The sequence below is a fragment of the Bos taurus genome, chromosome 11, assembly GCF_002263795.3.
Source record: "Bos taurus isolate L1 Dominette 01449 registration number 42190680 breed Hereford chromosome 11, ARS-UCD2.0, whole genome shotgun sequence".
Taxonomy (NCBI): domain Eukaryota; kingdom Metazoa; phylum Chordata; class Mammalia; order Artiodactyla; family Bovidae; genus Bos; species Bos taurus.
Genome location: NC_037338.1, coordinates 46,276,283 through 46,288,782, shown reverse-complemented (window position 1 = coordinate 46,288,782; position 12,500 = coordinate 46,276,283). Strand labels below are relative to the sequence as shown.

The 12,500-nt window shown below is 47.5% G+C and overlaps 1 protein-coding gene across 4 annotated transcripts in view; it reads right to left on the bottom strand.

The window, feature by feature from the left end:
• Positions 1 to 5,810, bottom strand: part of CHCHD5 (coiled-coil-helix-coiled-coil-helix domain containing 5) — a 67,241-nt gene extending 61,431 nt beyond the window's left edge. For 3 of the 4 annotated variants that reach the window (XR_009496282.1, XM_059891204.1, XM_015473484.3), the window contains exons 1-3: positions 5,665 to 5,698; positions 3,971 to 4,111; positions 3,723 to 3,888 (exon numbers count right to left, since the gene is read on the bottom strand). Coding sequence is in view for 3 of the 4 variants with exons in the window: in XM_059891204.1 (XP_059747187.1) it covers positions 3,723 to 3,888; positions 3,971 to 4,111; positions 5,665 to 5,666 (309 nt within the window). In the remaining variant the exon portion in view is untranslated. Of the gene's footprint in view, positions 1 to 3,722; positions 3,889 to 3,970; positions 4,112 to 5,664 lie in introns of all 4 variants that reach the window. The other variant, NM_001037601.2, reaches the window with a different exon arrangement.
• Positions 5,811 to 12,500: the final 6,690 nt, after the last annotated feature.

Genomic DNA, 12,500 nt, shown 5'->3' with positions numbered 1-12,500 from the left:
AGTCTACCAGCACCTCTTGTGTGCCTGGCTGGCCCTGGGACCATGCTGGGGAGACTGTGTAGACACAGCAGAGGCTGCCCTGGCAGAGCTCAGACTGGAGGGAAAGGGCATCAGGTGATGACCTCAGCTGTCTTCATGTGAACACCTCGGGAGCAGGGAATTGTCACTACTGGGGTCAGAAATGCAGCGTTCTGTTGGGTTTACAGAGGACCTGCTGTGTACATACAGGATTGTGACAGGTTCCAGGGACCCAGCAGTGGACACAGACACACATCTCTGACTCCAGGGAGGGACAGATAACAAGTGAACAAAAATTCGTTAGCTGATAAATCCCATGAAGAAAACTACGGACTTCCCTGGTGGTCCAGTGGTTAAGAGTCTGCACTCCCAGCTTCCACTGCAGGGGGTACGGGTTAGATCCCGAGTCAGGGAACTAAGATTCCACATGCCTCTCAGACAAGAAAAACAGAAAAAGGAAAGGAAAGACAAAATAACTACATCAGGGTGAAGAGGAGAGTTGTGTGGTGTGTGTGTATGGTGGTACAAGTAGTACTTTATGCGGTCAGCTAAGCTAATAGATGTCTTTATACTATGTTATACTAAATGAGCCTGTGCGTTTGCTATTTTGGAGACCAGAGGATACAGGAGGCCTGAATCTCAATGCCCCCCTCAAAGAGGAAAAGCTACAACTGGGATGTTAAAACAGGGAAAGAGAGGACACTGAGGAGGAGCTGGGTGTGGGGTTAATTACTTTGAGTGCACTGGAGAACCACCTGGCTTTAAAGGAGCAGATGTGACCCAATTTCTGTTTTTAAAAGCTCCTCTGGATATCGCTTATGTGTGGAATCTAAAAAATGGTACAAATGAACTTATTTACAGAACAGAAATAGACTCACAGATGTAGAAAACAAACTTACAGTTACGAAGAGAAAAGGGGAAGTGGGGGATAAATTGAAATAAAACAGATTTTGTGTGTGTGTGTGTGTGTGTGTGTGTATATACACACACACATATATACACATACACGAAAAAATCAGTGATAGTCCATAGACTGGCTCCTCTGTCCATGGAATTCTCCAGCTAAGGCTATTGGAGTGGGTTGCCATTCCCTCCTCCAGGGGATCTTTTCAACCAGGGATTGAACCTCTGCCTGTGTCTCCTGCATTGCAGGCAGATTCTTTACTGTCTGAGCCACTAGGGAAGCCTATATATATATATATATATATATATATATGTATGTATTGAACAGATAACCTACTGCATAGCACAAAGAACTCTGTTCAATACTCTATGATGACCTATATGAGAAAAGAATCTAAAAAAGAGTGGATATATATTAATGTATAACAGATTTACTTTGCTGCACAGCAGAAACTAACATAACACTGTAAATCAATTATACTTTAATAATAATTTAAAAAACAAATAAATAAAAAGCTTGTTTGGCTTCAAGGGGAGAGTAGACTTGAGGACCAGGGCAGGGGTGACCACAGGAAGACAAGGGTGAGGCTTGGTTGCCCACTCAGGGAGGGAGGGAGGGAGGGAGGAACTGGCCCTGAGATGGGAAGATGAGGTCTTTCCCAATAACTTGAAAGAAACGTCACCAACATATGATTAACAGTACTCTTGCCTGTTAAATCCCATGGGTGGAGGAGCCTGGTAGGCTGTAGTCCATGGAGTCGCTAAGAGTCAGACATAACTGAGGGACTTCATTTTCACTTTTCACTTTCATGCATTGGAGAAGGAAATGGCAACCCACTCCTGTGTTCTTGCCTGGAGAATCCCGGGGATGGGGAAGCCTGGTGGGCTGCCGTCTATGGGGTTGCACAGAGTTGGACACGACTGAAGCGACTTAGAAGCAGTAGCAGCAGCAGCAGTATAAATAGTATGCAGTCCTTAATGAATATTTTTTGGAAAGAATTAAGTCTGTCTCACAAATGACTCAATTGGGATTTGAACTCATCTCTGCCTTATGGAAAAAAACCCACTGACTACAGGATCTGGTATAAGGGCAGCTCCCTAGTCTTTAGCCAAGAACTCCTCTGAAACTGGCAATAGGAAGAAAGCAGTTACAAGGGGAAAAATATAAGCCATAGTGGAAGGAGCTCAGGGATCCTGGGAGCAGGGAGATAGGCCACAAGGGGAGGTTTCCTGAGGGAGGGGAGATCTAAGTTGGAAATGGAATGAGTCAGATGGAGTAGGAAAGGGCAGTCCAGGCAGAAATAGTGAGACAGAAGCTTAGCAGCAGGCAAGTTTAATGGGCATTTGAATAACTGCACGTTCTCTGGGGTGGGAACGCAGGGCTTGAGGAGGATATGGGGAGTGGGAAGGTCAGAGGCCACATCCTGCAGGGCCCTGGAGGCTGTCCCAGAGTCGGGGAAGAGGGGTAGACTAGACCTGGTCAACATAAGCACCATGAAAAGGTTTCTTTTTTTCATTTTATTACTGAAGTGTAATTGCTTTACAATGTTGTGTTAGTTTCTGTTATACAACAAAGTGAATCAGCTATATATATACCTATATGCCCTTCTTCTTGAGCCTCCTTCCCACTTCCCCATGAAAAGGTTTCTAAATAAAGCAGTACATTATCAGATTTCCTCTGGAATCACCCTGGGACCATCACAGAGAATGGATTGAAAGAGCTAAGACAGAGCATGGAGGCCCAAGAGCTTCTCTTCTGGGCTGGAGAAGAGAAGATGGCGCCCCAAGAACTGAGAGAGGGGGGCAAATGAAGGGGGATTGAGAGGGAACTGGTGAAAGATCTGACTTTCACCTTCAGAGCTCACAGTACAGTGGAGGAGACAGTAAATATCTAAACCAGCATTTCTCAACTTTTCTTTTTTTAAAATTACTGCCTCCCCGCCCTAAGGAGTCTTTTCGAACATTCCAAAAAAAACAAAAACTGCACCCATCCATGACATTTTAATACCATAGATATATTGTGCATCTGCTTATGTACTTTTTACATTAAAACCAGTTATGATTTTTTTTTTTGCCCCATCCCTGCAGAGCTGAGAGGCAGTGAGGAGGAGAGAGGGGACGTGGGTAAGGGAGGAGGCAGATCGGGTCAGCCTGGAAAAGAACACAGAGAACCAGCAGAAAGCTGGGATTCTGTTCTCAATGTGGATCAGAAGCTGCTGAAGAACTTTAGACAAAGATGTAATGTGATCAGTTTTCAGTTCCTAAGTGTTATCTCTGGCCACTGCATGGAGACAAAGTAAGAGGGGGGCTTCCCTGATGGTTCAGTGGTTGAGAAACTGCCTTGCAATGCGAGGAACACCAGTTTGATCCCTGATCCAGGAAGATGCAACAAAGCCTGTGGGCCACAACTACTGGGCCTGTGCTCTAGAGCCTGGGAGCCACAACTACTGAGCCCATGCGCTGCAACTACTGAAGTCCGAACATCTAGAGCCTGTGCTCTGCAACAAGGCAACAAGAGAAGCAACCACCACAGCCAAAACCTCAAAAAAAAAAAAAAAAAAAATCTTTAGAAAGGTAAGAGGGGATTCAGGGAGACCAGGGAGAAGGCTGAGGCAGGTCTCCTGGTGGTGGAGGTGGCTGGACTAAAGCAGGGGCTATGGAAGGGGTGAGAGAGGATTGTGTCCCGATGTCCTGGGGTCAGGATACATGGTGAAGCTCTGTGTGGGGCTGAGGGTGACTCCCTGGTCTTTGAGCAACCAGAAGGATGACAGGGTGGGATGAACTGCTGAGCCCCATCTTACCTCCAAGGTGGAGGGTCTATGTGTCGGTTGCACCTGCTCTGCACACTGCAGGAATCGGCGCACATGCTCCGCACAGTTGCCCATGGCGGCCTCATTCTGTCGAAGACATTCCTCAAAGGCCTTGAAAGGCTCCGAACAGGCCTGGCGGATCTGACGGATGATTGGGCTGCGGGACGCAGGGTATTTCAAGCCAGGGAGACTTCCACTCCGCTGCCCACCCCCACTGTCCCGTACTTGCCCACACTCACTGGGCGGATGTGCACTGGGCAATGCTCATCTTAAGGTGGTGACAGTCTCGCTGCCATGACTCCGGTTTGGCTGCCACACACTGGCCATACTGCTCCAGCTCCCGGCTGCAGTAGCGAGCAGTGATCTCCAGGGCTGCCTGCCTGTGGGACATGATACACTAGGAACAGTCCAGGCAGAAGGCAAGAAAGGGAGCACTCAGGGGCAGGCACTTGGCCCATTTTGTTCACGGCTGTACCCCCAGTGCATATAGCAGTGTTCAGTATATAGTGAGTGTTCAAAAATCATTTGTTGAATGAAGGAAAGTGTATGTGTGTACCATCCCATTTTAGATACTTTAGAAGACAAGCTATTAATGGCTCTTGTTTTTTAAAAGCATCTGCTTATACCAATGCATCCAATGAAAAGATTAAGACACAACAGAACAACTGAAAAAACTGCCTATACTTTTACTGTTCAAGTATTCATATTTGTACACTGCTTTTAGCTATTACCATTAGGAAAGAAAAACCAAGATCATTTCTAAACCTAAACTAAAATTTAAAATTCTGTTCTTAAAGACTTTCAGAAAAGAAACAACACTAGATGTTCTTACTGTCACATCAAAAAGATGGTTCTGCTTGTTTGTGACCTTTCCTACGTTAATAAACAATAAACAAGAAACGCTTTTTTAAAAAGGGAGGTAGTTCTGATCAGAGTCAGGAGTGGGACTGGGGTCTTGGGTAAGTCTGAAAGTTTGAAGAATCCTGGAAAAGGGCCAGGGAGTAGAGAATTAAGCATGAGCCTTGGGGATTGTGGAGCAGGCTGGAAGCTTCTGGGGAGATAGTGAAGGCCCTGGAAAAAAAAGTCTGATTATCTAAGGCAGGTTTTAAGGTTCCTGGAAGAAGGGTCTTGGGAGTCCCAGCATGCAGAGAAGTCTTAGGGCCTTAGGACTAACACCTAGAATTCTCTGAGAGAACCTGGGAGCCCTAAATGAGTCTGAAGGCCCTAAAAGTGAGGTTTAGAGGTCCAAATGGGTGACCTCTTGGGTTCTGGGGAAGGGTCTCTTGACCAGAAGGTTTTAGAGATGAGGCCTGAAGACACGGGTACTGAAAGTGAGACCTGAAGCCCTGGTGCGTATTTGGAGGTTCTGGGGGAGGTCTCAGGCTCCTAGGAGCATGACCTGGAGGCCCTGGGTGAAGGCCAGGGCTCTGGGGTAAATCTGGAGGGTTCTACAATTGAGCTTTTCCCACCCTCAGGAACACAGTCTGGAAATCCAGAGAGAGATCAGAGGTGTGGGCCTTATAGGTGAAGTCTGAAGAACTGGACAGATCTGAAAAGTTCAACAGGTACAGTCAGATGATCCAGGGGGAGGAATATGGAGCTCTAAGGACAGGCTTATTAAAAGTCCTAGAGCTCCTGGGACAAGTCCGGAGTGGTAGGGATACAGGGTGAGTGACCAGACCTGGGGTTTCAGGGGCAAAGTTTGGGGTGTTAAGAGACTGGACCCAAAAGAGGAGTGGAATTTAAACGCTCAGAGAGGGCTCTGTGAACACGCAGAGAACTGGGGCCTGTGAAGGACAGAGATGAATCCTGAGGCTCGAATCTTCAGGGAACAGAGAAGTCAATCCTTCTCGGGGTCCTGGCCTAAGTCCAGAACACTGGGGAAGACGAGGAGTACGGGGGTAGGTACGGGGTAGGCGATCCAGCTACTCACATCCTGAGGCCGATGCTGGAGGAGGATCAATGAGGAAGAATAGTCCCGCCTTTTCCGATATCAAGTTGTCATGGCGGCGCCCGCCCAGCCTCCTTGACTCCTACTTTCGGTAGGAAATCCCCTTCCCAGCAGACCCAAAGAATCATGGCGGCGCCCTGCGTAGCGGCTTCCGCCTCCGGCCGGCTGGGGTACTTGATGCCCATCTGTTTCCGGCTTGCCCTGGCTGCGTGAGGAATTCCCTGGAAGTACTGGGAAGTATCGCGGTACCTCCGCCATACTGGGAGTGCGGTGCAGATTTGCCGGACGGCGGCACTTTGCCGTCGCCGATCGCTCTCTAAGCCTCCCGATTGGAGCTGGTGGCGAGCGGCTTCCGCTGCCGCGACCCCTCAACATGCTACTGTTCGCTGCTTGGTTGCGCTCTGTGGCTGCCTGCTGCTGAGTGCTCGGACGGGGAACCTGACCCCTGAAGCCGCGCTGCACCTTCGATCTGCGCATGCGCTCCTCCGCTGCTCCGGAGGCTGGTCCTGCGCGTGGCCGAGTGGGCGGGAAGGTGGAAGTCACTCCAAGAGCTGTACCCTGGAAGTCTCTCCTGAGACCTGAAAGTCTCCTTTACTCAAGCTGGGTTACCCAGGCCGTGACCGCTACCCGGGGCATACACTCTGAATCTAAGGACGGACGCTGAGTTTTCATCTCGGGTCCCTGTCACCATGGGGGAGTTAGTTCAGTTCAGTTCAGTCGCTCAGTCGTGTCCGCCTCTTTGCGACCCCATGAATCGCAGCACGCCAGGCCTCCCTGTCCATCACCAACTCCCGGAGTTCACTCAGACTCCCGTCCATCGAGTCGGTGACGCCATCCAGCCATCTCATTCTCTGTCGTCCCCTTTTCCTCCTGCCCCCAATCCCTCCCAGCATCAGTCTTTTCCAGTGAGTCAACTCTTCTCATGAGGTGGCCAAAATATTGGAGTTTCAGCCCCAGCATCATTCCTTCCAAAGAACACCCAGGACTATCTCCTTTAGAATGGACTGGTTGGATCTCCTTGCAGTCCAAGGGACTCTCAAGAGTCTTCTCCAACACCACAGTTCAAAAGCATCAATTCTTCGGCGCTCAGCTTTCTTCACAGTCCAACTCTCACATCCATACATGACCACTGGAAAAACCATAGCTTTGACTAGACGGACCTTTGTTGGCAAAGTAATATCTCTGCTTTTTAATATGCTATCTAGGTTGGTCATAACTTTCCTTCCAAGGAGTAAGCGTCTTTTAATTTCATGGCTGCAGTCACAATCTGCAGTGATTTTGGAGCCCCAAAAAATAAAGTCAGCCACCGTTTCCACTGTTTCCCCATCTATTTCCCATGAAGTGATGGGACCAGATGCCATGATCTTCGTTTTCTGAATGTTGAGCTTTAAGCCAACTTTTTCACTCTCCTCTTTCACTTTCATCTAGAGGCTTTTAGTTCCTCTTCACTTTCTGCCATAAGGGTGGTGTCATCTGCATATCTGAGGTTATTGATATTTCTCCTGGCAGTCTCGATTCCAGCTTGTGCTTCTTCCAGTCCAGCGTTTCTCATGATGTACTCTGCATAAAAGTTAATAAGCAGGGTGACAATATACAGCCTTGACATACTCCTTTTCCTATTTGGAACCAGTTTGTTGTTCCATGTCCAGTTCTAACTGTTGTTTCCTGACCTGCATATAGGTTTCTCAAGAGGCAGGTCAGGTGGTCTGGTACTCCCATCTTTCAGAATTTTCCAGTTTATGGTGATCCACACAATAAATGTCAATGTCTATGTCTATGTCAATGGCTTTGGCATAGAAAAGGCTTTGGCAAAGAAAGTAGGGAAAACCACTAGACCATTCAGGTATGACCTAAATCAAATCCCTTATGATTATACAGTGGAAGTGAGAAATAGATTTAAGGGACTAGATCTGAGAAATAGAGTGCCTGATGAACTATAGATGAAGGTTCCTGACATTGTACAGGAGACAGGGATCAAGACCATCCCCATGGAAAAGAAATGCCAAAAAGCAAAATGGCTGTCTGAGGAGGCCTTACAAATAGCTGTGAAAAGAAGAGAAGCAAAAAGCAAAGGAGAAAAGGAAAGATATAAGCATCTGAATGCAGAGTTCCAAAGAATAGCAAGAAGAGATAAGAAAGCCTTCCTCAGCAATCAATGCAAAGAAATACAGGAAAACAACAGAATGGAACAGACTAGAGATCTCTTCAAGAAAATTAAAGATACCAAGGGAACATTTCATGCAAAGATGGGCTCGATAAAGGACAGAAATGGTATGGACCTAACAGAAGCAGAAGATATTAAGAAGAGGTGGCAAGAATACACAGAAGAACTGTACAAAAAAGATCTTCACGACCAAGATAATCACGATGGTGTGATCACTCACCTAGAGCCAGACATCCTGGAATGTGAAGTCAAGTGAGCCTTAGAAAGCATCACTACGAACAAAGTTACATATGACTGGTGACTTAATTACTCATACCTGTGTAATGAATCCTCCACTGAAAACCCAAAAGGAAGAGGTTTGGAGAACTTGCAGGTTGATGAACACCTAAAAAGATTTGAGGAGGTGGTCTGGTGGAGAGTTTGGACGCTCCATGCCTTTTCCCCATATTTTGCCCTATTCCCCTCTTCCATCTGGCTGTTTCCAAGTGACATACTCAGTTATATCTTGGTCCAACAGCAAGTAAAATGTTTTCTGAGTTCTGTGAGCCTCTCTAGCAAATTCATTGAACACAAGGAGGGTTCTGTTGAAAACTCCCATCTTCTCTAGCCAGTTGGCCAGAAGTACAGGTTAGCACAGCCTGGGCTCAGGGTTGCCCCCTGAAGTGTACCTGCTTATGGGGGTGTGGGGCAGGGAGGGCAAAGAAAGGCAGCCTTGGAGGACCAACCCCTTAACCTGTGGAATCTGATGCTATCTCCCTGTAGAAAGGGAAATCCAGCCCCACCTGGTTAACAGAAACTGGTGACTAACAGAGATTCTTGAGCTTATCTTACAGCAGATAAGGAAACAGATTGCTAAAAAAAAGTTTATGTGTTTAGTGCACAGTGAGGCTAAAAAAACTGAAACCTCGAAGTTTGGAGCAGCGAAAGGTTTATTTCAGGGCCAAGCAAAGAGAATGGGTAGCTTGTATTCAAAAACCCCAAACCCTCCAACGTTTTTTTTTTTTTTTGAGGGGGGGTGGTGGTGATTATAGACAATATAGGGTGAAGTCTGCAGGATGTGTGACTTTCTTATTTTTGTGTGTGTGTTACTTTCTTCTGATTGAACTTTTGTTAGTTCCTGCTTTTGCCCTCCCCTTCTCCTTAGGTGGGAAGGCCGCGCCATACAGCTTGTGGGATTTTACTTCCCTGACCAGGCATTGAACCTGGGCACATGGCAGTGAAAGTGAGTCCTAACCGCCAGATCACCAGGGAATTTCTCTGCTTTTGTCCCTTCTTAAATAATCAATTGCTTGAGTCTCTCTTCTGAAACTTGAGAGGGCAGGGAAACTAAGGTGGATTTTTTTTTTTTTTTTAAGGCAGGAGGTTGAGGAACCTGGAGGGGACTGCAACTGGGATAGCCCTGTAGGGTTCTGCTCAATTTCCTTAAGATTGGTTGAGACCACCAGCCCTGAAACTGGGCCTGCACAAGTGTTGGGTGAATGACTTTTTGACATCAGAGGGCTGGAAACTTCACCCTCAGATCCTGCTAATGCCTCCACCTTTGAGCAGGCATCTCATGAAGAAGCATGTAACTTGGATATCCTGTGCAGAACACCAGTTACCTCATCTTTTTCTCATCTCTGGCGGGCCACCCATCCCAGTGCCTAAGGCCACCCTGCTTCTTTATCCCATAAATATCCCAAGCCCCTTGCCTTTGGAGAGGCGGATCTGAGACATGTTCTGCCATCTCCTCACTTGGCTGCTCTGTGAATAAACTCCTTCTTTGTTGTAGACCCCTGGCTTGGTAACAGTAGGGTCAGAATTCAGTTGAATTATAGGCCACCCGGCTGGTGTCTGAAAAATTGGGTTGGTGGTGGAGACCTCCACTCATTGGAATTGCTGCAGAACTTTAGAGGACCTCCCGGAGATGGTACACTGAACAAAGATCTGAGACGGGGAGAGAGGGAGCCCCGGGAACAAGTGTCCCAGGAGAGAAAATGGCAAATGCAAAGGCCCTCACCTGAGGTTGGAACATGCAGGATCCATTCAGGGAGCAGGAGGATAGGGCAGTTTAGCTGGAGTACAGGGTGAATGATGAGGGAGGTCAAGGCACTACCAAAAGGCTGGATGCGTGTGGCCTTGGGGGCAGTTACCAGGACTCTGGCTTTTACACTGAGTGAGATGGTGTGTGGGGCTTCGGATTCTGTGTTTTCAGTAAGCTTCCCAAGGCAAATCTACCTGTAATAGTGTTTGAGGATTCAATGAGAAGCCAGAGAGACAGAAAGGAAGCCCCTTCTTTAGGCCAATTTATCTAGAAGGGAGGTCCTAGTATTACTGCCCTCTGCTGAGCAATGTCCTAGAAGCAGAAACATTCAAAAACAGACACACAAAAACTACTCGCCCTTGAGGTGGCACTAGTGGTAAAGTACCCACTTGCCAATGCAGGGAACATGAGAGACTCGGGTTTGATCCCTGGGTAGGAAAGATCCCCTGGAGGAGGAAATAGCAACCCACTCCAATATTCTTGCCTGGACAATCTCATGGACAGAGGAGCCTGGCAGGTTACAGCCCTTATGGTCGCAGAGTCAGACATCACTGAAGGGACTGAGTACACTCACTTGAATTAATTTGGGTTAAAAAGTACCTACTTACATATGCAAACCCCTCTGGGCAGCGTTAATGATTACTCTCTTCTTGATAGTTTAGCTGAGAATAGCACTAAGAATTGGGAGAGGTTGAGAAGGGAGGAGGAATCAGCTGTTTGATTTTATGTGAGATTTGCACATTTCAGCGGGAAGGGAGGAGGGTGTGGTGAAAAGAAAGGCAAAGGGGAGCAGGTCGCCTGGAAGGGGATTGGCCAGGTGACTGGCCAGGGAGAGTGGCCTCCATTGGGCCCCTTCACCCCCTCTTCACTGATCCCAGTGTTAAACATACTGTCCCAAGGGAGGCATCTAAATTTCACTCTTGGAGCCCATACTATCCAATGGCGTGTTCCTCCTGGCGTCAAGCTCAGTCCTTGGATTCCTGAGGCTGTTGAATGGTCAACCACAAACTTAGGAGACAGATACATATCCTCTCACAGTTCAAGCCCGAAGTTCAGAATCAGGGTGCTGGCAGGTTGATTCCTTCGGGAGACTGGGAAAATCTTCAGGCCTGTTTCCAGCTTCTGGTGGTTGCTGACAGTTCTTGGCTTTTCTCTACTAGTAGATACTCATTCAGCCTTCACTAACAACCTCCTCTGTCTCTGTGTCCTCTCCTCTTGTAAAGATACCAAGCCCCAAGCTCTAGGGGCCACGTTCACTCACAACCTTTGCCACAGGCTGCACTCTGTATGCTGCTGCTAAGTCACTTCAGTCGTGTCCGACTCTGTGCGACCCCAGAGACGGCAGCCCACCAGGCTCCCCCATCCCTGGGATTCTCCAGGCAAAAACACTAGAGTGGGTTGCCATTTCCTTCTCCAATGCATGCAAGTGAAAAGTGAAAGTGAAGTCACTCAGTCGTGTCGAACTGTTCGAAACCCCATGGACTGCAGCCCACCAGGCTCCTCCGTCCATGGGATTTTCCAGGCAAGAGCACCGGAGTGGGGTGCCATTGCCGTCTCCAGCACTCTGTATAATTGTCAGTAATTAACACTTGAAATTCAAAGGCTCTCCAGGACTGACTGGTGTGAGTGGAAGGACAGTCTGTAGTCTGCTGGCTGGTTTCTTAGGCACACCTGCCTCCACCATATTTTAAATGCCAGTGCAGTGGTTTCCCTTCTAATCCTACACTGCTTCTCCTACACCACATGGCTGGGCTGGGGGTGCCAGACAGGTCCCAGAAGTGTGTTCATCCCATTGCTGCTGTTGTCATTGTAACATTTTCCCAGTGGGAGCAACCCTTACCATCAAGAGAATCACTCGTCACTGAAACGTGTTTTTATAATACATCACGCAGTACGTTACAACCACTAGGTGTGTTGGCAGGTCCGTGTTTCAAGGGCACAGTTGGGTGGACAGAGTTGGCAGGATTGTTAAAGCAACACTATAACCTGAAGATGTGCCAAGAGTGGCAAAGGATAGGGACTTCCCTGGTGGTCCAGTTGCTAAAACTTGATTCCCAATGCAGGGGGCATGGATCCCATCCCAGGTCGGGGAACTAAGATCCACATGCTGCACAGCTTGATAAAAAGAGTGATGCAGGACCCCTAACAAATCTGGATGAGGGTGAGAAGTCTAAGGCTGGATGTCCTCCATGTGCCCAGACAAGTGGGGCTGTGGCGCTGCCCTGTGATACAGCCTTTTGTATCACAAGACAGATGGAATAAAAAGTGGCTTCTCATTAGGAACTTAGGTGAAAGTATTTTGACCGCCCGATGGATTGAAGGCTGAACCTATCCCGTGGATTTGTCTCCAAGTGGGCTAGATCCGGAGGTCTGGCTTCTAGCAGCACCCAGGGATGGGTATCACCAGGAACCAAAATCTGCCATTCAATTGGGTATTTACTTCTTTGAGATACTCAAATTCTTTCATTATTTACCACTCCATTCATGGATATAAGTTACTTACTCAGTTTTAAGTTTAGCCCTATCCTCTCACTGAAGATATTTTTCTGCAAATTGCATAACATATAATTAAATCTTTTGAATGTATTTTTCCTTTAAGTAATTTTTTTCATAATAAATTTTTATTAGAAG